Here is a 15,384-nt window from a genome sequence, read left to right on the forward strand (position 1 = left end):
GAAGGCAAAGTGTTCTGCTGGGAGATCCCACCAGCTGAGAGCTACATCAAGGATACAGGAACCCAGTGGGGTGTCTGGCAGCTGTCCTCTGGGTGTCCCTAAAGAGTACCTACCTAGTAGATGCCCAGTGACATTTCCTGAAGGGAGGAGAGGAAGAAGAGGCATAGCCAGGGCTCGTGAGGGCTCTACAGTGATGCTGCAGGATGCCGGTGGCTGGTGCTGTACGCAGAACCGCAGGCAGGCCCTGGCACATGCCAGCGCCTCACACAGATGACAGAAGGTACTTTACCAAGGGATGAGGCCAGAGGGAAGAGAAGACAGACACCAGAGACCAAGTAGGAAGATCAGAGAGAGAGGTGGAGGGGATTTGGGACACAGGTGTGACTGCCTACCTTGGAGGAATTTCCGAGGCAAAGCAAATCATCCTGCTTGCTCACTTGTCTGCCCTAGAACCCACCAAAATGGCCAATTTTGTTTCCACTTTTTAAGATTTGTCAGGGACATCGATAACATATCTGGAAAAGACACTAGCTCACAAAGACATGCTGTCTGTCTTCGAAGAAAGAGATGGAAACTTTATCAGTATGCAACAAATTATAAATTCATTAATCATACGCAGCTTCCTAGCCTGACTAAGCACATCATTAGAGCAAGATGCTCCATGAGAGCTCAGGGGAGAAAGGGCCTGGCAGGGCCGGTTCTGGAGGAGCCCGTGTGGGCTGGGCCCCATGCAGGCCAGAGGGTCTCAGAGTGCAAGCTATGCCAACTCTACATGGCCCCAGCAACTTAGTGCTATCCCCAAGGGTCCTGCAGATGTTTGCATGCCCTAAATAATTTTCATAAAAATAAAATAGGTAAGAGAAGGGTTCTTGGACATTCTACAACAGACCCATGCAACAGAATACCCACATGTGTGCACAAGGGTTATGCATCAACTAAAAAAAGGAAGATTCTTAAAGCTGATCAGGAATGCCTTCAGGAAAGATGAACTCACTTGTTCACCTATTACACATGAACCTTGTCCCTATTCTACCTCAGAGTGACAGTCATCTGCTTCAGAGCAACGTGGGGTTGGGAGACACTCTCCAATCTCCTACCTGTAATGAAATCATGGAGCCTCTTCTGGGGGAATGGCAAGGTGTGTGTGTGTGCGTGTATGTGTACACACACGCACACACACGCTACATGCTGGACACTCTGTGGGTCTTACCAGGTCAGGCCCGGACTTGGCCTTCATGTCTCCAGTCCATCTCACTCATGGGCGGCTCCTAACAGGCTTCCCTGGCCCCGGTGCATATGGCCCACACCCAGGCGCCATGTAAGTTCTTGTCTCCCTTTTAGAGATAAGAGCCCAGTGTGGAAGGCTTATGATTCAATCGCACTTTGTTCTAGTGGCATGACTGTGGATGGGTCAGAAAGATGCCAGGGACAGGCCCAGGTGAAGAGCGGAGGGGGGAAGGAGGGAAAATACTCCATGTCTGGTCACCATGCCCTCTTCCCTGGCCTATTACAGAGCCTGTTGTCCCCTCTCCAATCAACCCAATGTGCTCCCACATCGCCCCTCTAGATGCAACTCTGAGTACCCTTTATTCCCTTTGCTTTGCAAAGCATCACACTGACCCCGGGACAGCCCTGGCCCAACTTAGCCCTTTGGGTGCTCTCACGTGCCCTAGCTCTGCGCCACTGCGCATGTCCGCGCCTCACTCCACAGCTCCCGGATGCACGCATGCTCCTTCAGCGAGGAAGAGCCACACAGTGAGCTCTGTAGACGGACAGGCTGGGTGTGACGGGCCCCATGGACTCCACAGGGGACTAACTGCAGGCAAAATGAGAGGATTAATTGATATTATTCAATGTCCTGTTAGGCATTAGAATTCTATGAAAGCCCCAAAATGGGGATAAAGGTGCTGTCCACAAAGAACCGTGCTGAGGCGTGTGCTCAGTTCCCAAGGAAGCAACAGACCTTCAAGGAGAAAGCAAAGAGGACTAAACTTAGAAATCTTGCATCCTTCTTCGTTTCTCTCTGCATCTAAAATGAGCTGAGTAACTCCCAGAAAAGTAACAATTGTCTTTCCACAAGTAGGAAATTTTATTCTCCGATAGCCTTTTAATTTCAGGGTCAGAGCTGGGAAGGAGCCTCGGAGCTCAGCCGGTTAATCCTGGAGGGTTGGGAAAGGGAGAGGCTGGCAGTGTGAAGTCACCCAGATTATTTCCCGAGGGTTTGCCGCCGAATTCTGGACTTGTCCTCGGCGCCTAGAGAGGCCCAGAGGGGACCACGCACACTGCACTCTTGGGCACTGTGGGTTATTGGTCTCCATGCTAGCAGTCTGGCCCTGGAGACGGTCCAGGCCCGGCTCTAGGGGACCAGAATAACACACCATTCAGGCTTTGCCGCTGTGAATAAGTGGGGCACAAGCACACACAGCCTACATTATAGGAACCAGTTCTGCCCAGGAGCGGTGGGCTGGGGGGTGAGTTTGCATTAGTATCCTTTAAAAATTAAAAATCATTAAGTGTATTAAATAATTTAAGAGTATTAAAAAATTTAAAATAATTCAGAATTAAAAATCTGTATGTGTCATGAGCCTTAAATATTGAAAACTACAGCCCCTAGTGGGCCAGCCTAGTTCATTGCCACTTGGTGTACTTCCCCACCATGATGTTGACACCTGTCTGTCCACACCGGAAATGCACAGCGCAGGGGGGCTGTTTCCCTCCAGCCCAGATGTGGAGGGGAACGGGGATGCCAACCTAGAACGCCATCCAGCTGTGGCCTGCTCGCACGAGGCTGTGTTGCTGACGCTGTTGACAAAAGGGAGCCAGGGTGCATCTTGTAACTCCCCAGCAAGAGCAGCTTGCTGACACCCAGGCCTTGCTGGAGCACAGCTAGAGCACATCAAATCTTCACGAAGTTTGCTAGCAGCATCTTTCATTCATCACCCGGGGCTGTCAGGCTGAAAAGAGCATTAACGCAGGAAACTTCCCAGACAGCCTGTCGGAGGCTGGTGTCAAGACGATGTCCACGCTCCAGCCAGACAAAACCGTGGAGCCCAGGCCCAGGGGCCAGAGCCAGCCTTCCTCTTCTCCCTCCCCTTCCCTTTCTCCGGCTCTCTGGCTCACAGCAGCAGGCTCAGCTGGAATAACAACCCGCTCCCTGTTTTGCTGATGCTTCCTCTGCTAATTCACTTGGCTTGCACTGACGCACGGAGAGCCCCTGGGGTGCGTAATCCCGGAGGATCTGACACGCCAAAGAGTACCGTCACTTTGGGCCCCTCCGAGAGGCAGAATACATCACATAAGCCACTTTCAGGCAGCCTGGGCATTTGAGAGGAGGCTCCCACACACGGGCAGCTCTGCTGTCGCTGTGATCAGCTTATGCATAACAAGGGACTCGGATGCAGACAAAACTCATCCCCGCCAGTTGCCCACTGTGCTACCATGGGCGAGTGACTCGACTCTGCGACGTTTTCCTTCTGTCTGCAAAGTGGAGCTCAAGATGCCTGCACCGCAAGGCTGTGCACCATCTCCAAAACCTTCTTCTCCCCCACCTACTTGTGTTGAGATACGAACAGTTAACATGAGATCTGTCCTTTTAGCAACATTTGAATTAGACAACACAATATTTTTAACTTTAGGCATTCTGCTGGCCTGTGGATCTTTGAGACCGGTTTGAATGCTTTGACTCTTTCCTGCCTCGTCCCCTTAGCCCTTGGCTTCAGCTTTTCTGCCCCTCTTCTATTTTAGTTAGTGCTAGCTAGTATTTATCCATTCCTGGGTATATACTTATCTCTAAACTCATCACATTGTGTACGTTAATTATGTACAATGTTTTGTAAGTCGAAAACAGTTTTGTGAAAATTATTGAATTCAGAAGGAGAAGAGAAATTGTGAAAATAAATGTAAATGGGTCAAATTGTCCTCATTTAAAAAGAATCAGATACAGTAGAGCCTGGGTCACTGCACAGACATCTGCTGAAAAGTACAGGCTCTTTTCCTCTCCCTTTGGTTCCACTCTTCTGCGGTGTCGAAGGACCCCAGCTTGGCCTCCAGGAGTCTGAGAATGAAGTATTCCTCTAGCAGTGCCCCACTTCTCCCTTGTGTAAAACGAATGAGTTAGACCACCTTATGGCCAATGTGCCTCTGATTCTGAAATCCATAAGGCCAGTGTCAGAAGGTCAGTACAAAGGCCAAAGTTCTTTCTCAGATGTCTGGAAGACTGTGCCTCGTATTCAGAATCCCTGGGCTCAGACTCCCGGGCTGCCCATGTAGGGATCGCCACCTTCTGTCATAGGGATGGCTTTGCACACATGCAGCGAGCTCACTGTACAGAGTCCCAGACACGTACCATTTCCATCTCACATGTCATCAGCTGCAAGTCTGGAGCCTTCTGAGGCCTTAATCAAAGACCAGGATGTCAGGGAAGAGGCCATCTGTTTAAGGTGTCAAGAGAGAGCTTGCGGCCCCAGATAAATGATTTGCTCCTTGTCAGTTGATTTACTGTTAATTTCTTCAGAATCTCAGGCAGCCTGAAAGGGCACCAACTGCCAACCACAAGGGCACTCGGGCCACCATTGCACGGCGCCTGCAGAGCACGCCTTGCTACTTCCTACAGGCATAGGCCAGGGGGACAACAAGGCTGGGAGGAGCAGATGCGCTGGTGGTAAGGCCCTGCTCTTCTCAGTGCCTGGGTCAGGCATGTTCAGCTTTGAAGTGCCATTTCCTGGTCTGTAAACTTGAGACAGTAACAGCTACCCCACAAGGACATTTGGAGAATTAGGTTGGTGCAGAGAAACCAACAGGGTTGACCGAAAGTTAAACTAGGGGACCGGGGTCCTGCTTAAGCACACCTCACTGCTTAACTATTGTCTGCCCGGTGTCCCAGCCACCAAGTCGACCTGGTAAATATTTACACCTGCTGTGTGTTGCGATGTTCAATTAATTGCTCCTGTGACGCACTAGGAGAGCCTCGGAGGGAAGGTGCGCTGCAAGGACCAGGGGTTATTAAAGGCACAAACAAGCCGGCTCACGGAAGCCGCATCCTGGGGAGCTTTCCACTTCCCTGGGGGCTTTCAGACCAGTGCCTGAAACCTAGGGAAAAGCAGCTCCCAAGAGCGCACTGTCTAAGGGAGGAGGCTGTGGCTATGCGGATTTGTGGCTGGAAAGTGGATGAAGACTTATACAGGGGAAATGTGAATGGCCCCAAGCAATTTCGAGATAATCGTAATAGTAATGCAGTCTCACTAGTCATCAGGAAATGAAATGGGTAAAATAAGGACTAAGCGGACAGAACAATGTCGATCTATGGATTTAAAAGCGGTGACTTCACACTGTATGGATAAGATTATAAATTAAAATGAATGGACACAACCCAACCAGGAAGCAACTAAAAATAGGGAACCAGGGGCCCAGATCTCCACACCACTGGACCCCTCCGCTGCACTACACTTTCAGTGTACACATGAAAATGCTGAGATGACATTAAAAATGTGAGCATATACTAGGAGTGGTGGCTCACGCCTGTAATCCCAGCACTCAGGAGGCTGAGGCAGGAGGATCCTTGTGAGTTCGAGACCAGACTGGGCTACAAAGTGAGCTCAAGGCCAGCCTGAACTGCATAGTGAGACCCTGTCTCAAAAAGACAAAAAAGTAAATAGATAAATAATAAAAATGTGAGCATAGATAAGCAGTTCAGTGTTATTTATGAGTCAATGCTTACAAGAACATGAATCCTGCACACAGCCAACACACTTCATGCTTTTAAATGAGCGTGTTTATATCGGGAGCCAAGTCATTCCTTTATCATGTTGTATACACATACTGTGTATGTTTAAATGCACGCATGTATCTTCATACAGCCGTGTGTTTGTAAGAATCATTAAAATGCAGTGACGATTTTTCCTTCCATACAATTTTTTCTGTTTTGATAACATCTTCTTTCCAGGCTATAGTAATATAAGCATAAGCTGTCATAGGCTGATGTGTCCATGGCCTTCGATGATCGCCCAGCCCTGCGCGGGAGGCTGCTACCCTCGGCGCCTGACACTGACTTTATCTCTCTTTTCTCTCCTAGGTCATGGCCGGGCGTCAATAGTGCCACTGGTGAGTCCAGGCCTCCTCTCCTCCACACCGTGGGAATGCCGGCAGGGGTCTACCCCGCGGTTTGCCCATTCTTTCCTGTTTTCTTTTGTATATGGGTGGCAGAAAAACAACAACCCCTGGTGTGCTGGTGGGTTCTACAGTTCAGGACTTTGGTCACAGTGAGTGGAGACAGTGACTGTTGCTGCAGACTCTGACGTCTGGACCTCAGCATGCACTGCTGGCTTGGGACATGGGTTATTATTTCAGGGAAAATCCCACAGAACTTACTAGAAAGCTGGCAGCTAGCCTCAGAGGGGCTCCTTCAGTCAGGAGGCTGGGAGCCGGGTGTGGACGGTCAGAAGACCAGGCCTGTTGACTTGGGCTGTGCCCATCATGAATGGGGACCAGGAATACAGAGGAAGCGCCCAAGAAAGGCAGAAAGCAAGTGTCCTAGGAGACCAAGGCAGACCCTGCAGGCGTCTCTGACCTGCCTGCTGAGGTCTCACGCCACACTTCCAATGCACTCTGTGTTGTTCATTACAAGGGGGTCATTTGTGGCAGCCTAAATTCAAGTAGAAGGCAAATGGACCCTACCTCTTGATGACTGTTTTTTTTGGTAAAACTACCAGCCTGTTCAACAGGATGTTGTTACTTGCGGTCTCTCCCTCCAGTTGCTCCCAGGGTACAACTGGCCTGTGACTCACACGCTCTGGAAGCTGGAAGCTGGTGGGGATCCTGGCTTTCCACTTACCAGTGGTGCAGCTTTGGGTGGAGCTCTGAGCTTCACTCCTGTCTCTGAGCCTGAGTTTGTTCATCTGTGAAGTGGTTGTAAGGCCGCCGAAGGGCCAGGATTATGACTACTTTTTAACTCATTATCATAGGCTTCCCAAAAATATGAGTCAAGAGAATGATTCGGAAACTGCCTTTTATGTTTCTCTTGATTCTTTCTTCGGAACCAGTTTCCTGGCCTGAGGCACTTCATAGGAACTGGTTAAAGTGAGAGTGAAAGTACACACTGTTGATTTGGGACAGGGGTTGTTATTCCAGGGAAAATCCCACAGAACTTACTAGAAAGCTGGCAGCTAGCTGCGATGACCAGAATGAGTCACGAGCAGAGCGGCAGTCCAAAAGAAGTGTCAGAATCAGGGGCAGTTACGTAAGCAACAGGCACTTTTGGTCCCTTACCTAGCATAGCGCTCAGCATGTGTTGGAGGGGAATGGGGGCAAAAGCTAGATCACAAAATATGCACTGAAACAGGGAAAGACAGGCACCCAGCTCTAGCCCCTCCTCCAGAAAACATTCCTGTTAAACTTCCCAGTCAAGCTAACAAAATATGTTCTCTCAAGGCAGATGTTTTGGTCTCAAATACACCACATACTTCCCCTCTCTCAGCCTTTCCCACAACCCACTGAGTCCCATAGGGCACTGTAGAAATTTCCAAGGGCCATGCTGCCTCAGAACAAAATCGCCCATCTGAGGCTTTGGCTGGTGACTTGGAACCCAGGTGGGTGAAACCGAACCCTCTAGCCGTACCTCCTGTACCCTTTCCCCTGCACCTCGCTCCCATCCTTGGTGAAGGCAGAGAGAAACTGGCAGGCGGGTGCTGCATTTCATTAACAACATTCTAGAAACACCAGCAAGAAAGAGAAAACAAATCAAAACCCTCCCAAAGTTGATTGAGATAGAGCTGCCCATGCCTGCCCCAAAACACATGCTTCTATTCCCTGCCAGAAATACTTAGCAAAGCGGGACACTCCCACCTGGGCATACTTCTGGACCGCTGCAAATGCCTATGAAAATAGAACAGACCAAATATAACTAAGGATGTGTACTCGGACCTATATCAGAGAATGCCCATCACAGAAGTACTTATGCATCCTTAGATACTGCTAGATATTCCTAGATATTTTGCATTCCTAGACATTGCTCGCAGTTTTTGGCAGGCTTGGCTGTAAATGCAATGGGATATCTACATGAGAAAATGCTTTGAAGCCATTGGAATGTTGAAGCCCATCCCTTGGCATGGATATGTTGGTAGCATGTTATTTTCTGAGAAAGCGGGCAAGAAAACAATGTACGCAGTGTGATCATACATACATAGAATAAAGTGTGTGTGAGTGTGTATGCACGTGTGAAATCTGGCTACACTCAGGTATTTATAGGGGTTGTCTTGGTATGGTGAGAGTTTTATTCTCTTCTTTTTGCATAGCTGTGCCTTATAATTTTTCAACAGCAACATGTATTTTTGTATGCTAGAAACAAGCTATCAAAAAATAAATTCTTTTTAAAAAATTATGCCAGGCCTGGAAAAGACAGATACATGTTCAGACCTCCACAGTCTGTCAGTGTCAATACCGTCTCCGAGGCTCACATCGAGAGAACAATGCTATATTTTTCCATAGAGTAAACTCAGGGGCCGTTCTCCTTCCACTAAATAAAGGACGAAATTAATGAAGCTAGCCTTCTTTAGAACGTGGGCCCTTCTGTCTGAAGTCACCATATACAATAAAAACCTTGGTAAGGAGAGATATTGCCTGATTCGACTAAAGAGACAAGAAATTTCATTTTGTCTTAGAACATTTGATTTTTTCTAGTTTTTCTAAGGAAAATAGTCTTAAGATTCATTTTTTTTCTTTCTTTTTTTTTTTTTTTCCCGCTTTCCACTTTTAAAAGAAAAATGAATAAGGATTTACTAGTACCAGAGGGAGGGAAGGCAGGAAAAAAAATTCGTGAGTGCTCGATGCCCCCTCCTGGCCATTTCTAGAAGTTGCAAGCTTGTCCCCAAGACTCCGAGGCGAAGACGCTGATGTGGAACGGCGGGGACAGGCTGCTCACCGGGCTCCTGTAAGCACAGTTCAGGGTTTGCCATGTTCCCAGCACTGGCAAACCTAAGGACCAACCATTGTCTTCCAACCTCAGTTTGCATTGGAATCCCTGCAGTAACGTGCTTATTCTCTCACAACCACCCCAGGGCTTATGCTTTGGAAGGTGTACCGGGAGGACCGGGAGCCTCATTTTTAGCAAGATGGGTCCAGCCGAGCAGTTTTAGCATGTTCTCTTGAGCTATCAAGGCCCGGAAACTACTGTCAGTGGTCTAGACAGCAGGGGCCCGGACTTCCCCTTCCGGTCAGATCTTGAGCAGCTGGGAGCGGGCGGGCGCAGCTCCCTGGCTCCTCACCATCTTCTCCCCTCAAGCTCCCAGTCGATTCCTGGCTGGTCCCTAAAGTGGCAGGTGCAACAGCCAGCTTCAGCCACTTATTTTTTAAAACAGAAAAATGAAAATGGAACATCTCAAGGACTCGGCAAGGTCGAGATTATAGTGCTGTGTTTTACAGAAGAAATTAGGACTTAGAGAGAGGAACATGAACTTCCACGGGCCAACTAGTGAGACGGTCAAGCTTCCTCTCCCAACTCCGGTGAATGTTTCCTCTGCAGCGATTTGTGACTTAGAATGATCAGCTCATAATCTCAGGCCAGGGGACTTTGGTTCAGCAAACAAAACTGAAATCCCCAGAAGGCAAGCACTATCTCTATCTGTCTGTCTGTCTGTCTATCTATGAAATTAACATTCTCTGAGTCTCTAGCAGGTGCCAGGCATGTTATCTCCTTGTTTAATGTAGTTGCAAAGTTCTGACTTTATTATACTTACTGTACAGTTAAGGTAAATTGAGCCCCAGAGAACTTAAATAGGTTGGTATGTAATCAGTGGAATAGAACCCAAATCCACTACAATGCACTTGCTGGGGTTGTGTGTCAAACAACTTTGGCCATCTTTCACCTTTTTTATATTTTCTTGATACTGGGGATTCAAACCAGGGCCTCCACACTGAGCTATATGACTTGACCTTTTACATTTTATTTGTTTGTTTGTTTGTTCTGAGAGAGAGTCTTGCTCAGACATTAAGTTTCCCAGGGTGGGTTCAAATATGCTATCCTCCTGCCTCAGCCTCAGGGTCCTGGGATTAAAGTCTTTCATGGCTAAATAGGGGTTTGCCCCAATGATGGGTCACTGAATCCCTGAGCTTCACAGCTGGAGGGTCCACAGCTGGATGAACCCTTGGGTATCAGCAGGAGGATGTCCACAGAATTTGAGTGCTGCAAAAGTTACATATTTTGCTGAAATCTGAGAGCTACAGTAGTGAAAAAGTTCTTATTATACAGCTGAAAGCAGTGCTGAAGAGCTGGGCTGAGTGAGAAAGATCTGAGAAAGATCTTTCCATTCAACCTGGAAAGAAACAAGGAACCAAGAGTCTTGTTCATGGGCACTGAGCCAAGAGACACTCTCCTGAAACTGTGAATTGGTTTTCCACCTGGAGGGCATTGACCAGAACTTTGCAATCGCTATTTGGGACTGATGTCTGTAAACCGATTCCACCAACCAAGGCTTACACGTGTTGAGATTTGCAGCATGGTCAAAAAATAACAGGTCAGAATTTGAACCCAGAGCTTCACATTTGGCCTCCATGAAATATGGATTGCCTTTCTCTGGGCTTTGTACTCCCTGTCCTATCGCTGTGCTGAAGGCTGACCCCAGGCCTCAGTCATCCTGCGCAGGTGCCCTTCCCTAAGCCACACCCTCAGCACCCTGGACTCTGATCAGCAGCTCTACTGTGTTAGCTGCAAATCCAACATCGCCCCCATGTGGGCTGAACCAAGTAACACAACCCCGAAGCAAGATATACAAGGCCCATGAGCAGTGCTGCTCCTGTCTTTGCGCTCCTTCCCTCGTGCTGGCCTCAGTCCTGCGGCCTAAAACAGAGACATCCGTGCTCCACACAGCAGGATGGGAGAAGGAAAAGGAAAAGGCTGCATAACCACTGCAGGAAGTTTCCTGAAAGTTGTGAGTGGATTTTCTACCTACATCTCCTGGAGCAAAGCATGGCTTTATGGCCCCACTAACTGCAAGGCCTACATAAGCCAGCTGATAATCTAGCTCCTGAAAGAGGAGAATGGATTCCAGGGCCACACGGCTTTCTGCAGTGTCCTTAGAGACGGCAGGTGGGAGTTGCTGGCCCCTCAATTTTGACCATGCCTTGAAGAGGGAATCCAGCCGGCAGCCTGGAACTGGGGTCAACCTAAGTGTCTCCCTATCTCTTTGCCAACATCCAATTCTCCTCTTCTCATTGAAATGTAAAAAGAACCTTCTGAAACCTGTCTGCCTGAGAAATCTTTCCAATGACTTCATTTCCTATTGGTGTAAACAGGGTTTGCGTGGAAAACTATACAATACAGGACACAAAATTTATAGGTTTATTTTTAATAGTCACCCAAAGAGAGAAATAAAAGAGTGCAAGAAATCTGTCCACACACTAAAGACCCAAAAACTCCAGCTGAGGGCCTGGATCCCAAGACAATGTTCTGCATGAGTCCAGCTGAAGACCTTGAGCCCATGGCAATGACCCCTACAAATCCAACTGGTAGCCAAAAGCCCACGATAATGGCTCAGACAAATCTATACCAAGGATCTGCACTGGGAAGGCCCAACAGTCAGTGGTGGAAGCTAGAAAGCCTGCACCAGCTGGATGAAGGATCTGTGCCAGCAGGCTGAGAATCTGTACTGGAGCCAGGAAGCAATGCTCAAAGTAAGGACCAGAGCTCCCCCAAAATGAACTGCAGCCATCCTCTGTGACAATGAGATCCCAAGCCCCTCTGGTGATGAGAACAGCTGAGTTCATATAGGGAAAGCCAGCAGACACGCTCCTCCAGGAGAACCAAGAGCACCACCTCTTCCTGTCCAGTTTTCCTTTTTATGTTGTTGGTACAACCCTCAGGTGGGCCCTCCATACCCAGCACCACACTGATCTAGTTCAGCTAGGTGTTAAAAGTTGATCCCCAGTTGTCAATCCACACCTATAGAAAGAGAGAGTTCTGAGCTCTTCAGACTTCCGGCTTGTGCTTCTCTTCTATCTGGATAACATAGTCTCATCAGGAGGCATACTGGGAAACCTGTTGGCCTGTGACAGATGTCACTGGAAGTGAATATCCCATGGCAATGGCAGTTGGAGGCTCAGCCAGCCAAGGTGCCCATGTCAAGTTGCCAAGTGAAGGTATGGACAGTGTCACAGCCTTGCAACTCTGAGGCTGGAGCTCATAGAAGTGTTTACAGACGAAAAACATCCAAGAATCTCCAGGACTAACTTACATGGCCCATCTACCACTGGCAGAGGGTGGCAGCTTCTAGGTCTCTGATTCCAAAGTTCAGGATAAGTGAATATCACTATGGACTTCTATAAAGGCAAACACAATTCCACACATTTACACCGGGGCCTAGATTTTATTTTCTTTGCTTTTGTTTTATTTTTTAATGAACTCAGATGAATCTGGTGGCCATGGTCAAGGAATCTCAGCTTACTGGGCACTGGAGGAAAGCATTCTTTTGGCTTGTGGTTCAGAGGTTTCAGTCCATGGTTAATTGCATTACTTTTGAGTTCTGTGGAGAACTAGAATCATTGTGATGGGGCCAGCATGGTATATCAAAGATGCTCACCTCATGGAGGCTAGGAAGCAGGAAGAGAGAAACAAGAAGGGTCTGGGGGTCTCAATATCTCCTTCAGGGTACACCCCAAGTGGCCCAACTGCTTTCCACTAGGTCCCACCTCCTAAAGGTTCCTCCACCTTCTGATAATACTATAGAATGGGGACCAAGCCTTTGAGTAATGGTCATGGCCCAATCTATAGCAACAACTTCAGTTCCAGGAAAAGGCAAAGACCAGGATCAGTCTGGATGGGCCACCAGGTGGTGATCTGGGGCCAGAAAGAGGAGTCAGTCCAGGTCAGTAGTAATAGAGCTCACTCAGTAGGAGAGGAGAGCAGGGTCTACTCAAAATTCTGCTGCTGGCTCCCATTTCTGGAATTTTTCCATTGTATCATATGCTATCACTGGCAGCTGACTATTCATTTATTGTGCACTTACCATGTGGTTTTCTCCACACTACTCTGGGTTACAGAAGTGATCACAAACCTGAACTCTTACCATGGGCTTTGGGAGGCAGACACCAGAGCCTGTATCTATATAATGTATTGTGTTCGTGAAAAACTAGAAAGCATATATTAATTAAGCAGGACCAACATCTGTGTATAATGAATAAATGTTAGGGGTGGAATAAAATGAGTTTATTTCTTGCTCCCACCACAATCCAGCATGGACAGGTTAAAGGAGATCTGTTTCCAAACATCCATTTTCCCCAGTGGTTTCCATTATCCCAGAGGGACCTGAGGTCCTCTGTGTGTGACCAGGCACTGACTGAGTCAAACCAGAACCATGCAGGGGCCAGTGGGCCAGCAGGCATGGGGCTCACCACACCGGCCAGGTCCCAGCAGCCTCAATGCGTGCCACCCCAACACAGTGCAGGGGAAGCTGGGAAGTGTCTGTTGCCAAGCACCCACATAGCAGGAGGCAGGGTCTGGTGATCACAGAGGATGTAGCATCCCACTGCAAGACCAGGTGCTTGAGGTGTAATGAACAGGATGGAAAGGTGCTCTTTTATTTATAGCTGAGGTTGGGGTCAAGGAAAACACACTGGGGGATGACATTCTGGGTGTGATCTGAGGGTCAGAATGGATCCAGGCAGAGCTCAGGAAAAGTCATTCTGGAAAAAGCGGCAGCATGCACTAAGTCTTTGAGGCAGAGTACATGGTGTGCTGCAGAGACTCAAAAAGAGCCAGAATGCAGAGGGGAGAAAGTGTTAAATAAATGGTTCTGGATATTGTTACAAAGAAAGACTGGCTATTCAGGACCATTGAGACAGGTGCAGGGACTGCTTTAACAAGTGTCTGCACTAGAGCAGGGAGATTGAGCTCAGCTCTGAATACAAGGAGGAAAGCTGGGACTGGGTAGCAAAGGTACAGTGCTGGAGTCAGAGGGTGGAAAGTTACTAAGGGGAACCATGGGGGACAAAGGGCGATTCTGGTGAAAGTAGATGTCACCTGGAGGAGGGTGGAGGGTGATGGTCCCAGCTAGACAGGGATGTGGAGGTGGAAGATTCTGGATAAACTTTTTACTAGGATTCTTGCCAAAAAGAGCCAATGCAGAGGAAAACACGGAGGCCCAAGAGGCAGGGCCTGGTTGAAACAGAGTTCAGAGGAGCCCGTGTGGGGTTTGACTCGGGACAGAGTCTTTGTCAAAAGAAACTGGGAGGGGCAAAGCGGGCACCAAGGCCAGAGCAGGTGGCATTGGGCTCTGGGGTCCACGCTGAGGGTCTGGACCAGATGTGGTGGGCAGTGGGTGACATGAACAGATGGACAGTGTTAGAACTCTGCCTAAAATCGTAGGCACTATCACCACAGGCCCCACTGTTCCCTTAGGATAACACAGATAGGTCGTCTAGGAAATAAAGAGATAAAAGACAAATCCTTCTCCAATAAAAGACAGTGTGTACACAGCAAAGAAGCCATCAGATGCTGCCTATGTCTAAGGGTCATGGTGAGTGAACAGGAAATGAGGGCTTTACACATTTGGTGACATTAACATGGCCTGGAACAGTCCAGAAATGGAGCCCCAGGAAGCAGGAACCTCAGACCTCGACGGACACTGAGCATTGCGCTTTGGGAGCAAAGGGGAGGTAGGAAGAGCGACAAATCCAGCGGGGACTGACACGAGGAGATGAGGAAGGATGGAAAGGCATTACGAGATCCAGGAGAGGAACGGGGCCCTCCCTCCAGGAGAGGAGAGACCACCACAGTGCCCTGGGGTGATGTGAGTCAATAGTCCCACTCAAGGAAGCCAGCTTCCCTCAGTGATACTGCATTGAGCCCTGAGTTAGACAGGGAGCTGCTTCCTGCATGAGAGAGGCCAGAGAGAAGCCCCGGTGACTCTCTGCTGCTTTGCTCCTTTGGGACAGCTGGGCCGCAAAGCATGGGGTGATTCATTGAACTCAGTTCAGGACAAAGTATGAGTCCAGCCCCTCAAAGGCTGGAAAACTCATGTTTCCTCTGCCAGGGAGCTCAGTGGTGCTGGGTAAGGAAGCTGCTATTTGTGCCCCACAGTAGTGTAGCTAACTGGTCCTATCACTAAGACATGGTCGGAGGGAGGCAGGTGCAGAGAGATTGGGCCCCTCTCAGCTCATTATTTCAAAGTAGTCCACTTGGGCTATGTAACACGTCCCCATGCACTAGTCCTAGGCAAATGCCAGAGAAGTGTGTTTGCAGTGAGCCTCATTCTCATTAATGACCCCTAGAAGGACACGGGGATGCTGACACAATTCACTCCCCTATTCCAGAGCTGGTCAGGGAATTTGGGGTGAAAGAACAGATGTTCTAATAAAGTAGAGCAAGATGTAGAAGAGGACCATGCAGTGGTCCTCAAC

General features: G+C 48.6%; 1 protein-coding gene across 3 annotated transcripts in view; it reads left to right on the forward strand.

The window, feature by feature from the left end:
* Positions 1-15,384, forward strand: part of Clnk (cytokine-dependent hematopoietic cell linker) — a 209,012-nt gene that overhangs the window by 129,909 nt on the left and 63,719 nt on the right. For all 3 annotated transcript variants that reach the window (XM_013508541.1, XM_013508543.1, XM_013508542.1), the window contains exon 4: positions 6,071-6,099. In XM_013508541.1, coding sequence (XP_013363995.1) covers positions 6,071-6,099 — 29 coding nt within the window. The remainder of the gene's footprint in view (positions 1-6,070; positions 6,100-15,384) is intronic.

Source organism: Chinchilla lanigera, unplaced genomic scaffold, assembly GCF_000276665.1.
Source record: "Chinchilla lanigera isolate Chin_1 unplaced genomic scaffold, ChiLan1.0 scaffold00148, whole genome shotgun sequence".
Classification (NCBI taxonomy): domain Eukaryota; kingdom Metazoa; phylum Chordata; class Mammalia; order Rodentia; family Chinchillidae; genus Chinchilla; species Chinchilla lanigera.